At 49.5% G+C, this 20,823-nt stretch overlaps 5 protein-coding genes across 5 annotated transcripts; 2 read left to right on the top strand and 3 right to left on the bottom strand.

Moving 5' to 3' along the window:
* Nucleotides 1–631: 631 nt before the first annotated feature.
* Nucleotides 632–2,146, top strand: FIESC28_03757 (uncharacterized protein; the record flags this gene model as incomplete). Its single annotated transcript, XM_031157906.1, has 1 exon — nucleotides 632–2,146. One exon carries the CDS (start codon nucleotides 632–634, stop codon nucleotides 2,144–2,146), a length of 1,515 nt encoding a protein of 504 aa, XP_031018166.1.
* A 6,661-nt stretch (nucleotides 2,147–8,807) lies between these two features.
* FIESC28_03756 (uncharacterized protein) lies at nucleotides 8,808–10,868 on the bottom strand (the record flags this gene model as incomplete). The annotated part of the gene is made up of 2 exons (XM_031157905.1): nucleotides 8,808–9,701; nucleotides 9,870–10,868. The coding sequence occupies 2 exons, from the start codon at nucleotides 10,866–10,868 to the stop codon at nucleotides 8,808–8,810; spliced, it is 1,893 nt and encodes a 630-aa protein (XP_031018165.1).
* A 2,467-nt stretch (nucleotides 10,869–13,335) lies between these two features.
* Nucleotides 13,336–15,092, bottom strand: FIESC28_03755 (uncharacterized protein; the record flags this gene model as incomplete). Its single annotated transcript, XM_031157904.1, has 3 exons — nucleotides 13,336–13,353; nucleotides 13,421–13,453; nucleotides 13,680–15,092. 3 exons carry the CDS (start codon nucleotides 15,090–15,092, stop codon nucleotides 13,336–13,338), a joined length of 1,464 nt encoding a protein of 487 aa, XP_031018164.1.
* Nucleotides 15,093–16,371: 1,279 nt separating this feature from the next.
* On the top strand, nucleotides 16,372–17,092 carry FIESC28_03754 (uncharacterized protein; the record flags this gene model as incomplete). The annotated part of the gene is made up of 2 exons (XM_031157903.1): nucleotides 16,372–16,510; nucleotides 16,563–17,092. 2 exons carry the CDS (start codon nucleotides 16,372–16,374, stop codon nucleotides 17,090–17,092), a joined length of 669 nt encoding a protein of 222 aa, XP_031018163.1.
* A 368-nt stretch (nucleotides 17,093–17,460) lies between these two features.
* On the bottom strand, nucleotides 17,461–19,338 carry FIESC28_03753 (uncharacterized protein; the record flags this gene model as incomplete). Its single annotated transcript, XM_031157902.1, has 1 exon — nucleotides 17,461–19,338. One exon carries the CDS (start codon nucleotides 19,336–19,338, stop codon nucleotides 17,461–17,463), a length of 1,878 nt encoding a protein of 625 aa, XP_031018162.1.
* Between the last annotated feature and the right edge of the window lie 1,485 nt (nucleotides 19,339–20,823).

Below are 20,823 nucleotides of genomic sequence, written 5' to 3'. Positions count from 1 at the left end.
AAGGTAATCAAATCATTTCGTCTCTTAGGCTTCCGGTGGGCAGATTGCTAAGTTGTACAGTGAATTTATATGGGACAAGCCGTTTCAAGAGCTTTCAAAACGTGGTGACATCATCTCATGTTTGTTCTCTCTAGGGTATCTAAATGCCATTGTCTTGAAGTCAGAGCATGGAAATGATAATGATCAACGCCACTACCTAGTACTTATTAATAAAACTTGAAGAGACCCATGCCTTCTCTCCGATTCTATTGACCCAATGTTGAATCCGCTGCTTCCTTAATCGGAATCAGGCACGGCAGTTGCGATTCACCTTCTGTACCTACCTATCGACATTAGAGCTTTGTGATTGGTTGAAATCCGCTCACAGGCAGGAGCGGCAGATCCTCTGATGCCTGCGCGCCTCATCTCACGCGTTTTTATTATCACCATTTCATCACATTACATACTACAATATTCCTACAACAGTAGTTCTAATTGAACAACACACTGCCGTAAACGTCCCTTGGCTCGATCAATCATGCCCCAGACCAAGTCATGGCGGCCACTGCCGCTTCAATCGTCTCCCGATTTGCCTGTGCTCTTAGTGTCTTTCCACACAGAAGCATCTTCCTACACTATTCACATAACCGACATGGCAAATATGTGGGCTGAGACACTTGAACGCAAGGCAATCTGCATGAGAGGCTGGAATGAGAATACCAGCATCGACCCAAGTGATACTCCAGAGAACATGGCGAAATTCCTGGCAAGTATCAGTACCGCTTTGGACTCTTCTCGGCCAGGACATGATGAAACGAGTCTTCGTCTAGACCGTGATACCAGGCCGGAAACAGCAGGCGAGCACGATCTTGCCCTCAACATTACTTGTGAAATTCCTGGACTCCAGCCACTCAAGTGGCCAATGTTTCTGAAGAAGTTGCCTGCTATCAACATAGCCACTAACCTGGTACTTCCACTGCTTCAAGCACACCATACAAAAAATCTCGAAATTGAGTCTCTAGTTCGGAGCCTGGGGAAGAAAGATGCGATTCTTACTAAACTTTTGGACAAACTGGAAGCCATGGGCACAGGCATGGAACATGTATTCAACGCCTTTTCTGGCAAGAAAAAGGTTTCAAGGGCAATAGCAGCCGAAAAGGTGCCTGGTCTCGCGCCTTTCGACCGCCGACAATGGAAGAAGGATCTCGAACACAAACAAGAGAGTCCAGATAACCCGCAATCCTTAGTGGAAAGTGTTTTTGAACAAGGAGGACTGGAATTCGAGCCGATGTCAAACAGCACCGAGTCACCTTTGCTGGATCAATGGTGGAAAGACTTTCAGGGTGTTTCATCTGCCGGTCGTCAGAAAAAGCCCAAGGCAGCTGTCGTAGACAGTTCATCGATGGTGAATGACAAGGAGAGGTCTGCCTTCGAGGATGGAGATGATGACTTCCAAGTTCAATCCACACCTCCACATCTTGCCTCTAAGAGGAAGTCGACCGATGTAAAAGGAACACTGGCCACGGACGATGGCTCTACAGAGGGAGAATCAGCAGGCAGTGTATCACCCGTTCGAAATGCAGGAAGGGTGGACAAGCCAGCCCGCCGTCTGGGTGCACTGGGTCGAAAGAAGCAGTCGACTCCACCTCGAGCCCCTGATCCTGTACCATCTCAGAGCGCGTCACTTCCAGTGCCTCAGCAGAAAGACGATTCGGAGACAGCATCCGAAGGGGAGGAGGAGGACACAGCGGTATCACCTCCAGCGAAAGACCCAACACCGCCCCCTGTTTCCCCAGCGCGGCCTGCGGCAAAGAAGAGCGGCCTTGGACGTATCGGAGGTAGCAAGTCAAAACAGTCGGCTGGAACAAACGCTGCACTTATTGACCTGGAGGCGACTGAACCCACGGAACCCAGCACAGCGGCAGTCTCCCGTCGCCCTGCCAGGAAGTTGGGTGCTATTGGGAGACAGAAGGCCGATGTGGAAGATCCAGCGTCAAATTCTAACGAAGACGTTCAAAGAGGCCGATCTGCTGCAAAGGATGCCATCCCGGAGCCCACAGTAAGAGAGACTTCGCAGGAGAGGGCTGATAGACGACGAGAGGAACTCAAAAAGGAACTGGAAAAGAAGGCGGCAGCTGGTCCCGCGAAGAAGAAACGAAGATTTTAACTTCAATCATATCCTCATCAACAACCTCACGTCTTAGAATTGTTATGGTCTTCCAAACGAGAGGCAAGGGTCACAAGGTTAGTCCCTTTGACATAAGCGATACTGAAAAGGACAAATGAAGGAGTATCTCGAGTTCAGATCGATGAATATATCCAGGTCGACGGTTCTCATGACTCCGCTAACCACATTGCCACAACCTCGAAGCCATGTGCTTTCGTTACGGAGGCTACGTGGAAGCAATCAGCGACTGCTTTACCCATTCTCACAAAACAAGCGCAGTGTACCTAAGCCAGCTATCAATATTTTGCATTTTCAACTTCAATCATTGTTCAAGCGGCTTTGGTCGAAAGGCATCATTCGTTTCATATGTGTACACAATGGAAAGGCGCAGTATCTATCCGCCGGTGCAGAACGCCATCAATGCACCCACATGTGTTCATGCTGTGAAAGCCGAGCAGCATCAGACTCGTGGAACCCCATTCAATGTACAAATTTCGACATTTGCGATTATACATCAAGCCTTGATTAGCTCGGCGGAACCTTTCAATATATGCACACCAGCACCACTGTTCGCCTATACATTAACGGCAATTGCACCGGTATCTGAAGAGTCGATGCCAAAGTGGCACACGCTCCTCCGGCAACAAGGTCCGCCGCTCGTCCGGCTTCTGTCCTGAGAATCTTCCTCTGTATTGGTGACCTACCCAAAGCCTCAGTTCCAAGCAGATTTCAATGAGCCTAATCTGCACACTGATGTCCGATGCCTGCCGGAAGCCCGACACAACAATATCATTACATGCCAGCCAAAACCAGAGCTATCCCCGATGGACCGCACTATTGACAGCTTGTCCGGTTGAAGATCTAGAGTCTACCGAGTTTCGTGTCTTATGTTCATGTAAGAAAACGGAGATCCTGTACACAAAATTGCTACTAATCGTCCACTTGGTCTCAGAAACGACACTTTTCATTATTAGCCCTGGAATACACTTCCCTTTACGGATTGAAGTGGTTCTGGGCAAGTGCTACAGTATTTACATCAATAGGATTGCGCTTACCCACAAGATAACAAGGCTCAATGACCAACATTACAACAATCGTACGATTGAGGCTTGATGAGGCGTTCCATAGCGTACGGCTGGACAGGCGCTGAAGACACTTCTGCAATTTCCAGGACACCACAATATATAAAGAACTGCCAGACTCGGTCATGTCGCATCACAGTGATCTACTCCCATTGGATAGACTCTAAAGCATTGTGTTCTAATTGAGGGGCTATCTTGGACGTTGCGACCAGTAGCTACTGGGCCTACATAGCCCTCATACACCATCTGTCACGCGGCAGTCGCAAATATAACGGCAATGCATCAAACAGACGAGATGGTGGCACACGCAGCGGGTGGTTTCTCGTACTCGAAGGGTGGTGGATCCATGTCAGAATGGCTTAGCGCAAGTTGCCAAGAAACGCCGTCAGGCGTGTGCATAGACGCGACCAGTGAAGATGCGTCCAGGACCTGGAGAAGTCCGAAGACCATATCAGTGTGGCATTACAGAGTCCCCTACAACAAGGGTCTTCTTGCAGGGATTGAGAAATGTGCACACAATAACAATAAGACCTAACGGGCCCGAAGCTGGCCCTGGTGACGAGAGTTGCTGCAAAGAGACGAAGGAGAAAAGGGAAAGAAACGTTGGATGAGGCACAGCAATTCGGACGATTGATGGATCGCACCAGGCTGGCTGTAATATCGACAGGGCTGATATGGAGGGTTGGTATTCCGGACCAACTCTTAAAAGATCACGTCCACACCTTATCTCGCATACCATCTTCCTTTTGCTTGGCTTAAGTGTTTTGGTGGACCAGCTGGCTCAGAAGGATGCTCTCAGACACAGACGGGTCGGCGAACTTTCGAGTCAGAACGGCCTATGATCAAAATGAGCAATGAATCTGATTATCACCATTACTGTACCTCAAAGGGTGGCTTGAAGATCATTGCAATTGACAAATCATTCGTCGTCTTGGAGGCTCAATTGGACCCATGGGTGGGTCAGATGTTGGTTCAGCTCTGTTAAGATCTCAACAAGCCTAGTTGTTGTCGCGATCTGGTAGCGGAATCTGTCCAGATCGTGATTATATCTCGATAGTGGATCAAGTGGCTGCCAATGTCCATTAGATCGTACCAGGTACCGGGTTACGGAATATGAGTCCGACCGCCAACGTCGTTTGATCAATGAGACGGGACAAAACAACAGGGAACCATGATCGACGATTAGCCGGTTAGCATCACCCTGGTTGCGCCAGGACAAGTCACGAGTTGCAGTACCTTGTTGGCGCTTCATTTGCCTGCTTATCGCGCAATGCTGAGATCTTTTTACGTACTGTCCTCCTGGCCATTCTGAACCTGCGCAAATGATGTGGTAGTGTCAGTCATGGTTGATGATTCGCAACTATCCCGTACCACGCAATCAATAGTAGATCAGGGGCCAAAAGTCTGCCAAATTAGAAGTCGTGCATATCAAGCTACTTCAATTTCGAGTAGCTGGCATATGCCATGTTGGTGACATCAACTAACTGGCCAAAGATAGATTCAATGAATGCCTCTGAGACAGGCGATCACCACCACCTCGCAACACGAAATTGCATGTTTTGTTGGTGGGAGCATGGCCGAGAATAGGTCACCGTGGCTTCCTAGGGCGCGAAATGATCGGGCATTGCTCATTTTGCATGAGATATCGAGATGCTGCGCCGCAGCATTATATGAGAGATCGGGATTCCATCTCACGCTGCAGGGTTGCATCGATACTACTTGTTGCTGACCTTCTACGTAATTTCTCGATGTCAGCAGGGATGATCTTGGACACTCTTCTCCGACCATGAATACTGTGTATTGCGACGCTGGTCGTCTACAATAGACTCGCGAACTCCGAAGCCTTGCTTGGATGTTGAACCTTCAGCTTTGAAAGTTGATTGAAGGTACATCATCGGTAACGTCAACTGTACAGCTGCAGCAGGCTTTAATCTGCAGATTAAACTGTTTCGGGAATCAAGGGAAACCATTCCATGCTACGACAATGACATGAAGAAGCGTAAATGGTCGACAGCTTCAAAAGGATCCACTCATACATCCTGGAGGTTAATCATGCCCCGCTCTCGATGCTCTTGTTTCAACACACCGTTGGTGGGATCAGCCAGGAAATGCCATGCGGTCATCCTTTTCTTGGCTTCTTATTCCCTAGTCGTCGAGCTGCAGAAGACACTAGACAGGCAGACAAGCGCTAGAGTACGTGCTGAACTCGCAGCGCCGCTAACGGTTGATCACAAGCCATGGTTGGTGCAGAACGCCTTCTTCCTATTGTCATTGTTGGCTTCGAAGCTAATCTTGAGAAAGTGCCCCCATTTTCTAAACGGTGAAGCATATCGGAGCACACACCAAAAGCAGAGGCGCTTTGCTTTTTCTGCCTATTCGAGAATCATCCTATCAAGCTGGGTATGCAGAAGAGCTAAGGCTCGGAGGTGTTACGAAGAAAGGGACAGCGGGACTTGGTCTGAGTCTAGAGAAGTTACACCCAAGCAAGATGGTCATTACCCGGCCCGTTCCTGGCTGAGTTTAAGGTACTGTAATTGACCTGTCAAAGTGTCAAACGCCCACTGACGATGAGTAGTGCAAAACCAGCGGCCGCTACTTTGAAGTCTAATTCGAAAAAGAAAGATGGAGATGCTATTCTATTCTATGTCGATCCCACCTACACATCGGACATATCCACATCTCCATCAATCATACCTTTTACTTTTCTCGTCTGTTTCATCATTAATTCCTGTCGTCTCTTCTCTTCACAACACACTCGGCACACCGCACAGTGCATATGCATACTCCAGTATTGGATTAATCTTGTGTCACAATAGTGACCATATTCTCGGAACCTGTTGGCTCTTCATGACTGACATCTGAGCCCGCAATTGACAAAACGTCTCAGCAAAGACAACATCTTGTTTATTGATAGGCATGCTGGACAGCCCCACACCACCAGCTCCATATCGTGGACTGGGCAGGCAAGGGATGGGCTGAAGCAGTGACTGCAGTACTTGGTTGGCAGCAGGACATACAGGGAAAAGAGGCAAAGCGCCTTTGTTCATAAAAACGCTGCCTACAGGGATGCTGAAGAAAAAAGGAAATTGAAAAGAGACTCGGACCCGGAAACAACCCTGTGAGACACATGATGAGGCTTGACTGCACCGGGAATACACTTCGGGGTCTGTTTCCACTTAGTCGTTGCTGTATCCGTACAGCACTACAAAGACTGGGGTTTGACAGGCGTGGACATGCAGGCAAGGTGTGTCCTATTCTATTGAGAGCCTAACCGAGCTTCTAATAATACAACGCTCGGCAGACGTTGTGCTGTATGTACTGTATGTGTTTCTACAGTACAGGACAGTGCTTGTTACTATGGATCCTTGGAAGGTGGAATGCCCGCAGCACAGCAGATGGCCTCGACTGCAATGCCCTGCTCCCTTGCGGTTGCGGTTGCGGTTGCGGTTACGGTCTAAACGGGCCCTGGAACCGATAAGCAATTGTGTTTATGATCCTGGCATCCATATCTGCGGCTCGATCCTTCTCTGCTGATCTTATTAGCAGGTGGAGGATCGGGGAACATCGGTATCCCGCTCTCAGATTTGAAATGTCTGTGTGTTCAGGTTCAGGTCTAGCCTAGCCTTTAGAGTTAAGTTATCTCCTCTTCATTTCCATTGATTCTCAACGATTGCCTGTTCAAGAAAGGACCCTTTTCTCAGCGACGCCAATGTCTGAGCTCCTGGCGATCATACCAAGCCATCATATAACCTTCCTAGCTAGCCTCACTTGACCTTGGCCTTTCACTTCTCGTGGCATTCCTCTCCCCACTTTAAGAGTACATACTGTCTGTCGTTCAGGTTCAGCACGATAAAGTCGCATGGCCTACAGGGGTCAAGGATGTCATGAACGAGGGGCCCGGATCATTTCCCGTTGGCTCAGCTGTCCTGACCCGACAGATTGGTAACCAATTGTAGTCTTGCGTCTCTCAACAATGGCCTCATGAACCCAGCATTTTCCCCACTCGCATCTGCGGAATTTGAGCGATCAATAACAGGGTTAAGTGGGGGGAAGCAAGACATGGCCTTCTAGACTCGATGGTACTGTAACCGTACGAGAGAGGACAGAGATAATTTACAAGTCGTAGTATGTGTCTAGATTACTGATCACCAAGTGGTATAGAAGAGTTTAGAGTTACTGTATTGTATTTTTGTTGGTCTAACAATGCTATGTATCCTTCTATCGGACTGACTGTGTTTATCCCATTGGCGATTTACCATATCCGGCTGTCTTCAGCGTTTTCGGACGAGGTTAGAACAATAAACGGGCGCAAATATCAACAATACAACTCAAAAGAGGCCTGATATTCATGTTGGTGGTAAACAAAGGGCGGTGATGATGTATACTCTTGGTATTGGTACCGTACCGCAAGCGGCATGGATAAATGCACTGGGGGTGGGAAGAAGCGCTTCTTGTGTTGAGGTCATGGATACAAGAGACGGGGGAAGGGGGGGAATAACAAGCCATTTATGATGGTGATAGATAACAAACAATAACTAGATGGAAAAGACATTAACAGCACGCTTTGTGCAGACGTTTTCGCTCAGGCAATGGCCAACCAATAACAATGATGCCTCTTTGTTACTCCTCGGGGAGCGAAAGATGAAGCGGCATCGTCTAGACAAGTTTCCATGAAGCCACCCATAAACAGAGAGAGACAAGGAAATGAAAGGAGAAGGGGTAAAAAGCGTAACGGTAATGAAGATGACGACAATGATGCCCGACCAGAAGCCCAAGTCTTTTGTGTCAATAATATGGACACAAGGTCCGCGTTCCAGGAAGCTGGGAATATGACAGGTATCGTATGAGGAGGAACCAACATATGACAGGAGTGTCCGCCTCTCGGACTCGCCTTCGCCTTGCCGTTCCCTCGATATGCCCATGACATTGCCAAGCCCGAGACCGATTTAGTTTAGCTGCACAGCAACTGTAATTCCTAAAGTCATCGGTACTGGTGCTGGTGCTGGTACTGTATGAACATCAGACTCAGGCTCAGCCAGCCTCGGCGCTTCGCGCCCAACCCATGACCGCGAGTCCCAAGTCTCAATCAATCCTGGGTCCTGGGTTCGGATGATCTGTGTTCCATGGTGCTTCTACCTATTCTTGAGTAGGTAGGTAGTTGGTTGCTGTGAGTTGAGATTGAGAGAACCCCTGTCGTGTCCAAACTGCCACCATCTTCATAATCTTACGCCGTTGTGAGAGTGAGTGAGAGAAAGTCGATTTGCTTTTTCTTCCAGAACCAGTAATGCTCAGTCTCAGCCCCTCTTTTCGCCTTTTCTCACGCACGCGTCTCCCGCGGTAATTTTTGCTTCGTGGACTCGGGAATTTGACTCTTTCTCAATGTTTTTCTTTTTTTGCTATTTTGTATTTTTCTTTTCCAATGTCTTCTCTTGTCTCTCTCTTGTGATACACATGAATATGTTGGCCATATCAATGACCATGCATTGTGCCAAGGTGGAGAGAGAGAGAGGCTAAGAAGAAGGCATTCGGAGGGTTTCAAACCGCACTAACGTTCGGAGGATCTCTAAGGATTCAGACTCTCAGAGTCCCTGGCAGTTCCAGTTGTAGGTAGGGCCAATACCCATGAGGCGTTCGTTGACTCCGACGCTAGGAGTATTGTGTCCTGGACCGCTGCCTTGATAGACGCCTGTGACGTCTGCCATACTGTACGGATATTCGCACGGAGATGAGCCAAGGCACTGAGTGTGAGGATGGGCGCCACCAGGAGGGATCGCATACGCGGTAGTGCCATGGGTGTGGTTGGTCGCGCTAGGGCTGGAATTGGCTGCATGCGCGTGTATTAGGCTCGGCTCTGGCAGCATGAAACCAAACGCATTCGAGTCGGGTGTCATTGGAGAGTACTCCTGTTTGACGTTTGACACCGTTTGTGGCATCCTCTCGATCCGTGGCATCATTACGTCTTCGTAGCCCTGTTGATGCGACTGTGATTGATACATTCCCGCCGGCATCGTTGCTTGTCGGATGTGATGAGCTTGAGGATGAGCCATCATGTGGTGGGACGTTGGTGGCATGTTCCCGTTCATCTCATGGGGGTAATGATTAGGACCAGGACGTCCGCGTAGACTAAACTTGTTCATCGACGGGTCGAGGGCAAGAGTTCCCTTTCGACTAGACGACATGGACATTTTGGCTGTGGGACTGCCGTATTGGAGTCGGTGATCGTACGGGTGATGATGGAGTCTAGTTGTCACAGTTCGCCGTGGCTGCTCCTTGTTCTTGCGATATTTCGTCGTACTCTCAACCCCATTCTTGACAGCCCAATCCTCAAGCATCCATTCTGTTGGCTTTTTAGGTTCACCGGGCTTGGCAGTGTACAAGTCTGCTGCTCCTCCGTTTGACGACGGCTCTGACGACTGCTCGTGCTGTTTGAGCTTCTGTTCTCGTTGCTCCTTGTGTTCTCGTTTGATGAAAGCCTACATCAGGATCCACTGTCAGCCTTAAAGCACTAAAAAAGAATTGGCCCGTGTGTGTGGGCTTATGCTTATGCCGCAGGCTATACCTGGAATTCGGCAGGGAGAGTGGAGTGTGTTGAAGCGAGATCCGAGGGCGGGAAACTATGGAGAGTGCAGATTGTGACATACCTCGTTCATGCTTAGGTTATGACGGATGCTGTTCTGCCATCCTTCGGCGTTCTTGCCTGGCCGCCTTTCTGAATGGTCCTTCTTGATGTCCTTATCAGTGTTCTCACGGAACCACTGGTAGATCTCTTGAAGAGTCATGGCATGGTCTGGAGTGCTCATTAGAGCCCGCCAAAGAAGCTTAGCGTACGGTTCATCGGTCTTGGCGTTCGCTGCAGCACCTTGAGGTTCCGCTTCGCCGTTCACCTCTGGGCTGGCACGATACCCTGCTTGGCCTGCTGGAGATTCTGGTCGAGCCTTCATATGCACAGGAGTTCCGAGAAGTTGCTCGTGTGGGGAACTAGTGCAGGACAACGCTCCAGTTGAGGGGCTGGCGATTGTTGCTGGAGAGTAGATTCGTGGCAGACCGTCATGCTCATTCTCGAAACCCGGGCCCATGTAGCCGCTCGTGAGAGGCGTCAGGACCCGAGGGCCTCTGACTGGATATCCGTCAGTTGATGTGGGAGTGCAGACTCGGAGGTTCTTGAATGAGTTCTGCTGGCTTTGAAGGGTCTCCGGCTGAGGCAGAGGAAACTCTGGGGAAGACCACGTTCTTGGTGAGATAGGTGAAGGGTTGTAGCAGCTCATTGGGGCACTGCCGCTGCTTGGAGAGCTCTGGTATGAACAGTTGTCATAATCGTCAGGTCCTGGTGGAGGTGAAGGCCAAGCCTGGTAATGGCTTCGAGGCGGATAGTGAAAACCTGAAGTCAGGGAGGCGTACGGGTTTGCATCATGACCCGGATGTGACCGCTGTTGGTTCTCTTGGTGTTGTGACAGGGTCGAGCCCAGAGGGAGAGCACCAGTTGATGAAAGATGAGATGGTTCATCTTGAGGACCCGAAGAAAGGGAATAGTATGACTCCATACCGGTGAGCTCTGGCGCGCAAGGTGAGTGTTGCCCGTGACCGGGGAGATTACTCGTGTAGCTGGGCTGTTGTCCTTCGCCAGGAAACGGTGAATCCATGGCGGTTGAAGTCAAAGTCAAGGACCACTGTTTGGAAGGAAGTACAATAAGGTCTCGTGGTCGTTTGATAAATGTTCTCGGGAGACAAAGTAGATTTCCAAGTAGTGGGAAGCGAGGGAAAAGAAACTTAGACAAGAATAAGATGGATGATGAGGCGGAGTATGAAGAGGAGGAAAACGGGGAGATAGCAAAACGTTACAATAGACACAATAGGACAAGGCAAGGACGGGGGGAAGAGTGCAGAGATGGCGATATATGATGCCGAAGCAAAGACCTTTGTGCCTCCAGTCCGTTCTCGTTTGGGGTAGGGCGTAGATTTGCAAGTTGCAGGGCTGATTCCATGGGCAACGGCTTCGTTTAGATGGCGATCCGTCTGATAAACAACTGCCCGTAGACAGATTCAGAAAGTCTTAGCTTTTTCAGATCGCTCCTACACCTCCTCCCATCAAAAGCTAAGCTATGGACATGGACCCCAAGATCGTAGTCAGGACCGGACGGAGTGAGTATACTGTATGGGTGTGGGTCGAGACAGAGACAGGACGACCAACAGGCGCCCAGAAAAGCCATTTTCAACTAGGTCTGGGGTCAGTTGCATACAAGGGAAAACGGGCAGGGACACCAATATCTCAGACACGCCCCCCGGGGGGTGTATTGTGTGTAGTGTATAGTGTAGCTCATACATATGGAGCTCCATCACGGCAAGCCAACCTCCACTCCATACTAACATGCATTTGTATTTGTGTATGTGTGCGCTTGTACTTTTGTGTGCTGTGCTTTGCTGTGTGCGGCCATCAGATACTCATACAGAAACCAAAACTGAAAGACGTTAGACTAGGACGCGCAAACGAGTTCCCACTGTCGATTCTCTCTATCTTCTCTGACTGAAGTGAGTTATAGGGTTTGCATCTGCTCAACTGGCACTGTCCACGCCAGGAGGTACATGCATATGTATACCCTGGTCTTCTGAAAAGCTGCCTCATCGATTGTATGTATATACACAATACAGTCTTGTGGAGTAACCTGACCTAACCTTGCAAGGGTGGACAGGACAACAATTATCGTAATTAACTGCGCCCTCAGTAAGGAAAGGTCCCAAGGTCCTCCTCCACGGTCCAGAACTAAACGTGCAACCCTGTAGATACTAACAAGAAATGTGCCGATGCTCGTTGGACCGGTCCGGAATGACTTATGTTGCATGCCCCCTTTGCGTATCGTCAAATCTGCCTTTCTCTCCTGTCAAAACGTCCCGGGACTCATCTTGGAAGTTCTGGGTATCGGGACCGCACCCTCCCATACCATAGCACATGTTACCAAGACGGCATCAAGTCACTTGACGGTAGCTCAGCCGGCTTGTACACTGGTCAACGGGGCTATCGCGGGACCTATACGTCTCAAACGGCACCTTGCATTTCAAACGACACCAATCGGGACACCAATCTGAATACCAATGACAACACCAATCAAATCGTCGGTCGATGCCCGTCCCGTTTGAATCTCCGTTTTCAATCTCTTCCTGTTGTGGAGCAATATGGAAGCAGCCGGAGAAGCCGCTACAAGATTGTTGGAGCATATAATCATCTCATCACTGCACTGCGGACCGATGCATCAAAGAATACATATAGAACAATCTTTCGAAGCTTCATCTTGAAGACTATGGGTCAAGGGAATCATGCTTGGGTTTGAGGCAGCTGTTCCGACTGGTGGACTGCACCGAGCCTTTTTCGTTGTATTTTCTGATTGCTCACGATCCGCGCAGATTCCCCCTTCAAACACATCAATATTAAGTTGCCCACGAGGTTTGGTGCTATCTGTTCTACACGCGGTCCGTGAACGCTTTGCGACTGACAGCCTTCGAGAAGACTTCGCGTGCATATCGCCCCAATGACTCCAGTTTGCCTGCCATATCCGTCCAGGTGCGGCAGTCGAAACACTGCTGCTGCATGTTTTGAAGCTCTGCTATCTCGTATTATTGTGTTGATGCTGCAGGAACAATGCAACTCCTTCGCTGGTTCGCTTGTCCTCATGCCACACTGATGAGATAAAACCGCAGATATGAGGACAAAGCAGGAAACACTTGCTCCTCGCTGTGCCTCATTCTGGTCACCTGCTGAATCGTCGACTGCCTATCTCTGCCCAACACCAGCCCTACACTAGTCCCGGCTTGAGGTCCCGAACGAGAATGCTATGAATAGGTAGTACAGGAATAAGAATCAACATGAGTCGGATAAGCCACACATGCAGGAATCTATTAACAGCCATGGTGATGCAATCATTATGGAACGAGCGGTCTGTCCAAACCCGTCTGAAAACTTGTTTTGCTTTGCTATCCAACTTTCAACCATGATGATGATGAGAATGCAAAAACCGAATTGTCACTTTTTGCAGCTATTGATAGCCGGGGTTTGCACGAATAGGCGAGGTCCGGAGCAAATCCTTTGCAAGAGAGCGATGGGTAGCATACCCGTGTCTATTTCCTGTAATAGATCTAGAATCGTGTGTCAGTATGATAGATCGAGCAGGACCAACATATGTATGTTTTTAGAGTCACATACCTTCTTGAACTGAAAATGTAGCTGCAGGATACCCTATTGAGTGAGGCTGGTTAGTTTCGCGTGTTCCTGAGGGTGTAGTGGAGGACATGGCGCTTGCAGGTACGGTGCTTAAAACGGCTGTCATAAACGTGGACCGTTCTAGGTTGCATAAAGTGCATCTCAACCAACGGGCCAAGAACGTTACCACAGTATGAGCTCGCAAGGGCCAGCGCATGGCCAGCCCACCCACGTGAAGCGCAGCAAGAAGGGACGAACATACCTTGTCAAAAGAGCTCTTGAAGCCTCGATCTTTCTTGGCGCTGTAATCCCATTCTCGATCGACAATACGAAACGCAATATCCTCGTATGGGGGGCCTGCAATGAACCTGATCAGGCACGTGTCCTCCTCGCCAGCAGCAGCAAACGATTCTCCACGTCTACGGCCGTGTTCCCGGATAATCTTGAAAGTTGGTGCTTTTGTCTTGTCGATGAGTTCTGGATAGAAAATATTGAATTTGTAGCCCTGGACAACCTTGGGCGGTGGGTTATCGTGATCATAATGGGTCTGGTTGTACTTGTTCCAGTCGTAGCCCATTTGCACTCGGTTAAAATAACGCGGTTTTCGGGGTTTGTACTTGTCTGCCCACTGCGGTTTGGAAGTGGTCACCGCTTCTTCGCTTGTGAATATCTCCTCGTTCTCGTCGACCCCTCTAGCAACCTCGCGATCATACAGTGCTTTGGTAGCCTGCGAGAAGTCCTCATTGTCGGCCTGAGAAAAGCGTTCGGTGCCAGGAGGTGCAGATTTTCCTGCATGGCTTGAGGATGAAACATATGCCGGCGTCGCCGTTGGATCTGGGGAAGCTGACGCTGCGGCTCCTGGCTGCGCGCCGAATGTCACCTTGGGGGCAGAAGTCGCCTGGCCCAACGCTTTTGCCTTGGCCGGGTCACTCTCCTTGAGCTGCTTGACGCGGATCTCCTTGATTGTCTCGTATACCTGGCTTAGCTTGGCACGAGCTTTCCACACTCTCAGGCTTTTGAGCAGCTGTTCCCAATAATCCGTATCGATGTCTTCGTTCGATTGTAATTTGTTCTTGATCTGCTTTTCCAAGGCCTCCAACTGGTCGTGCGTCTTGGGGGCGAGAATCTTATCAATGTCGTCTGAAACACTGCTCACAACCCTTCTCTCATGTCCGTGCGGGTCTAATTTTGCCTTCCTGTCTGCGCAGATGGTCTGGAGCGCCCTCCAATATTCGCGGTTGGTAGGATTGGTCTCGAGTACATGATAAGAGGCGATATCAGAGTCTAGCTCGGCGATCTGCTCGCTATCCAACTGCGCGATAACATCTCCGGGTGCAGGGATGTCGATCGCAACATCGGTCTCGTCGTCGTCGAATACGTCGCGATCGGTATCGATGTATCGCAAGTTGAAGGCAAGATAGTCGATAGGTTTGGCGCGACCTTCGCGGATGCGAATATCTGCCTTCTTCTTGGACTGCTTCAGTACGAATTTGTCCTCGTCGGCGACAAATTGGCGCGACTGCTCGTCTTGGGTCAAGTACTTGGGGTTGACCTTTGAAGCAGTTGGCTTTGTTGGTTTGGAAATTCTGTTGGTAGGGTCATGTCGGGGGGATGTAACGTCTCGACGGTTGGGGGATCTTCGTCCCGCTAGCATTGCCTTGCGCCCAGGATCCATAATGACGATGATGATAGATGATTGATGCTGTGATGGAAGGGAGTCAGGAACCAAATATTGAAGCTGAAGCGCAAAGGCAGCCTCAATCTTATCGATAAAAAGTGGATATCAGAGAAATCTTATCAGAAGCGATCTTGCACGTGACGTCACTCCATCAGTAGCAGGTCCATTCCCAAAATGGGCCGAAGTGATAGCAGCAATTAACTAAACGTTTATACGAGACTATTTAGATGTTAGTTTTGCATTGAAGTTTCGGCCGTTTTTCTATTCTTTTCGATGGTGTGTTAGTTTGCGATACTCAACGGTTTCTAACGCCAACATTCCATACAGCAACTTCACTTACACGACAGCCTCTCAAGAAAACATCATTTATAAACATTCATCACACACAATGCAGTCAAATTGTTCTCGATACCATTTGAGATAGCGAATGATATACCGGAATCGATGAATTGACCGACAATAACTAAGAATCAATTCAGCTGAGAGATAGTTTGACTATGTCGATTGACACCCAGCTTACCCTGCATCGTTCCTCGCAACACCAAGCGAAGTAATTGGACAGCAGGGTCCAGAACAACATACCGCCACTCGCGCCAGCCATTAAGCATATCGAATAAAGCTCATCGTATGAGAATTGGAATGAGCTAATTCCCCGGAGTTGTCTACGCGACGGCGTTCCAGCCGCCTTCCCAACAGGGATCGTTGCGTTTATTTGAGCAAGTTTATTATCGTCTCAAACTCGCTCTCATCCCCGCATAAGCTCAACCCGTTTTGGGACAACTGTGAAGCCATGTACGTGAGAACTTTGAAACTTATTCCGAGTGAAGTCTATGTAGATAGTTCATTTCGTGTTGTATACGAACATACAAAGCTCCATATAATAAAGTATTAAACGGCGGACAAGTGGGCTGTATAGTGGTATCCACGAGCCCATAGAAACGACTCCGGGGCAGACCCGTCTTCAACCGGGCACCCACCTTGTCCATATTCACACCCACCTCCGAATCTCCGGGGGCGGGGCCGGAATGCCTCTTTGATGAAGATGCTAGTGACACCGCAGGAAGTCCTCGCTGAAAACTGCCTCACGCCAAGCCAATAACTGCATGGTCCTGAGCAGCTTCTAGATCTAGAGTCAATCCAAGGGAGCTAAACTTTAGTTGGACCCTGGAAAAAAAGAAATGTAGATGCATATAAAGCCAATTGGTGCTCCTGTAATATTCACTTCTGTTGTTCCTCATCCACTCACCTGCGTTGATCACCATCCCAATCTTCCACAATGTTCGCCTCCAAGACCCTCCTCGGCCTGGCTACCGTCCAGGCTGTCTCTGCCCACTTCGGTCTTGTCTTCCCTACATGGCGAGATGATACACTCAGCGAGAAGAACGAGGAAAAGTACAGCCAGTGGACTTATCCTTGTACGTAACTCCACGTCCTGACATTGCATTGATTCTTACTAACGTATATTAGGCGCTGGTGTCGACTACAACGAGAAGAACGTCACTGACTGGCCCCTCGAGGGTGGTTCTCTTACACTCGACCTCCACCACGACTGGACCTACGTCTTCGTCAACCTCGGTCTTGGCGAGAACACAACCAACTTCAACATCTCCCTTACTCCCGAGTTCCTCAACGCCACCAACCCCGGCACTCTCTTCATTGAGGAGCTCGCCCTGCCCTCAAGCGTCAAGGTCTCGGATGGCGATCTCGCCAGTATCCAGGTCGTGACTGTCGGCGACAGCGGCAGCGCCCTCTACAACTGTGCGGACATCCGCTTCAAGGAGAACGCAAAGGGACCCAGCAACAAGACCGGTGATGTTGACTACGTGATGATCAAGCAGCAGGATGGCAATGGCACTGATAGCGCTTCCAACTCTTCATCTTCAGGAGAGGAGGGCGGTGACAATGGTAGTGGAGCAGGTATTTTGGGTGTGAACACGATGGCTTTGACCTCTGTTGTAGGTTTCGCCGCCGCTTTTGCAATGGGATTCAGCCTATAGATAGTATACCCGAAGCGCAGATACATATGTAATGAAGCATGATAAACAGCCATGAAAGAGGCTTCCAAAACAACCTAAATTACATCCAAACAAGTACAACTAGCCATTCGTATAATGTGCTGAAATAAAGTAACAGATATATAACGTATAAAATCATCAACTGGGTATATCCAATCTTGAGTTGGTCAGTATGGTCCTCTGTAGATATGGGTGTGTATATAGACTTACCCTCCTACTCATATAAATCCAGCACGTAACACTGAAACATGCGTAAAACCAAACTCCAGTCCTGTAAATCAAAACGAAAACGTAATTATTTCTGTAAAATCATTTGTAACGGATAATGAACTGCTGCTCCAGCTCGGGCCTCATCCCGCAGCAATAGCAACTTGGTCGGCAGCCAACTCTTGCAACACCTTAGCCATGGTGATACGTTGGTTGGGATTGGGGTATAACATCTCCATAACGATACGCTCGAGACGATCCTTGGAGTTGAGTTTCTCTCTAGCCTCGAATATCTCTTGGAGCCAGTCTCGCATCTGTTTAATGGCTGGCTGGCCATTTCCATGCTGCTTGTGGGGGGTGTTGGGACTGTTCACACCAGCGATTAACCAGTACAGAGGCCGGGGATGTCTTTGACGAGCACGAGAGTCGGGAAAGGAGATTTTGCGCAACACGTAGAGCATGGTGACACCAAGTGCCCAGATGTCAGACGCAGGTCCGCGCTGCTTTCGCCCAATGAATTCGGGAGGAATGTAGTACGGTGTTCCGCCAGTAGTCGGTGAATTAGCGGCCAGTGTTGAGAGTCCAAAGTCGCAGAGTACAGCGCCCCTCTCTGGCGAATAGAGGATGTTGGCTGGCTTGATGTCGTTGTGTACCAGCTTGCGGCCGTGGATGTAGTTGAGGGCGCCGGCGATATCTCCGAGAATCCTGATAGCATCGTTCCTGTCACCCATAAACTCGTCGTTGGACTTGTTCCTCCAACGAGGTGCTGCAGTAAGATCCTTGGCGTCGATGTGCTCCATGTAAAGGGACAGAAAGCGCGCATCACCGCCGTAGTATCGAACGATAGACTTGTGCTGCAGGTCTTCCTGACTCCTGCACTCACGAAGCCACATGTCGGCCTGGCGGATAACGGTCCGCTCGTGTAGTAGTGATTTGTCATTCGAGTTGGCGACGCGTGTCTTTAGCACCTTGACTGTAACAATGTTGTCTGGTACATGGGAGTGTGTTGCGGTGTACACAGCAGATAACGATGTCGATGCGATGGGCTCCCGCTTGGTAAGCTGGTATTCGTCGAGTTCACAGACACCTGGAATCGCAACGGTGTCGCCTTTCTCGCCGTCCAACAAAGCATGTCCGTTCACAGTGGAGAGCTCCTTGCTTTCACGGCCATTCGGTAGAGAGAAAACCAAGGGATCTGCAGAAGGTCGCAAGAACATAACCACACCATCATCGCCGGGTGTATCCGGGTCTGAGACACGACGTTTCACTCTCTTCTCGTCATACTCCGGAGACAGTGCCCGCTTCCCACTCGAGTTAAGGGGGGTAGTGGCGGTGGTTGAGGTTGGTGGAACATCCTCGGGAATTGTAGGTTGCTTCGGTTGATATAGCGTCACTGGGCGCTTTTCGAGTACTCGAAAGTCAATAACATCAATGTCTCTAACGGTGATGCGCCATGTTCCAGGCTTCAAAGCCTTGGCTGATCCGGGGTTGATGATGTGAGTAGCGCTGACGGGAGGACTCGACAACGGCGTCGGCGACACACTTGACAGAGAAATCGGCACGTCTGACTTATTCAAGAAGATGACCTTGTCACTGGCAGGATCATAGTATAGCTCACACCATAGAGGAGGTCTTGGAGAGGCATCCTGAGTCTCACCGGGTATACGGACGGAGAATTTGATATCCTTGGAGGTCTGAGTCACAGCTAGCACTTTGTGCTCGGGCTGCTCTGGTGAGGCAACCTCGGCGCGGAGAGCGAGCCACTGGCAACTGTCACTGCCAGGACTCACAGACCGCGAGTTAGGGAAGCTTGCTAGAGGGCGGAAGAGGATACGGATGCCTTGTCTGTGGTGGTGATCCTCAACGTGAAGCTCGTCTAATGAAACAGCTGAAGATATGGACGTAGGGACCGGCTCCTCAACGCGGACACCCTTGAAGCGAGCGTCAATCTCGGACTGTGAAAACGGCTCGGTGCGCTCCTCCGAGATGGCCTCAGAGAGCCCGAGCCTTGGTTCAGCCATGAGTTTGGCTATCTCTGTTCGCCATTTGATGTTGGTAAGCAACCTGAGCGTAAGATGTAGGAGCCTGGAAGGCGAGGCCAGGAATAAGGAAATGAAATAAAAAAAAAGTAATTGAGTACCTGCTATAGATTATGAACCAACCAAACGCTTACGAATGGCAGGCTCAACAAAATGTTCTAAAATAAATTGAGTTTGTGCGGTTGCTTCGTGAACGATGAAGCCGCCTGTATGAAGTGCGATGTTGCGCCAGGCTGAAAATTATAAAAGTCGTTGAAAGTATGAGTAAGAGGGGCTGAGACAGCAATGCAATGGATTGCTATCGGACAAACTAGGTGCGCTTGTGAGGCGATGCACTCTAAAGGCACAGTACAGTACAACACAAGGCGGACCTGGGCGTAAGGCGAGGGGTTGTGGAAGGGTTTAATAGCAGTTGGGGAAGTGGGCTGTGGCTAAGTAATAGTGATAGTAATAGGTATGTACTAGATAGATGCAGTAATACCCTGCTCGGTGAGAAGAGAGATGGATGGATGCGAGATAAATAGGTTTGTTAATTAGAGATGCAGATGCAGGAACAGAGACAGCACAGCGTTGGACTTTTACAGGACAGGTTCATAGTATGAACGGGGCATATCAGAAGGACAGGACACGCTGGGGGGTTTCTCCTCTAGGAGGGTTGAAAGGACTTTCAGCCCAGGTCAGGTCCAGGACAAGAAGACAGACAGGCCTGCTGATAGCGTCTCAGACTCCACGAGGAACAAGACAGAATCGGGGTCGAGTCATACAGCGAATGTCGACTAGAGACTTGATCCGATGAGCCAAGAATGGAGAAAGATGGTCGTTTCAACTAATAAAAAGCAATGAGATAGAATTAGAAAGAAAGCGGGAGCGGGACGAACGGTACGAAGCGAAGCCAACGGGCAGAGACCAACTTGTGGTGGCAGCCTGGAAAGTCCCCTCTCTCTGGAACCTCTCCTCTGGGACGGGGAGGGAGCTTTTTTGGAGTGTGGGTTTCTAGGACTCCATTAAGCGGGTAGGGCTGGACAAGACGAGACAAGGCAGATTCCCAGTAAAGAGGACACGAATGTCATAGCCACAACCTCCTCAAGAGTGTGGCTGTGGAGAGATCCCATCTCACCTAAGAATAGATGCAATGTATAGATACTCACAAATTGTGAATGCAGATACATTTGAGAATCAACATCCCATGGCATTTTTGGTAACAAGCAGGATTGATCATCTTTTAACGTCAGTAAGCCCTTTGACTGCACATTGTCAATCGAAAGGCGAGCACAGTAAGAACCACCTGGAAGACGGCAGTTTTACCGGGCATGAACTACTCTTACACTGCTCAGGCGGATCTACCATGACGACACTGAAGCAACTGAAGAGAGGAACAACCCCAGCATGACTGAACTGTTATCGAGATCCGGTGGAAGAACAGGTTATATACAGCAGAGCGGCGATGTTATATAGTAACGTGAGATT

Source organism: Fusarium coffeatum, assembly GCF_003316985.1.
Source record: "Fusarium coffeatum strain FIESC_28 chromosome Unknown BRIP53273_contig_77, whole genome shotgun sequence".
Lineage (NCBI taxonomy): Eukaryota > Fungi > Ascomycota > Sordariomycetes > Hypocreales > Nectriaceae > Fusarium > Fusarium coffeatum.
The sequence above is the reverse complement of the archived record's forward strand: the minus strand, read 5'-3'. Positions and strand labels throughout refer to the sequence as shown.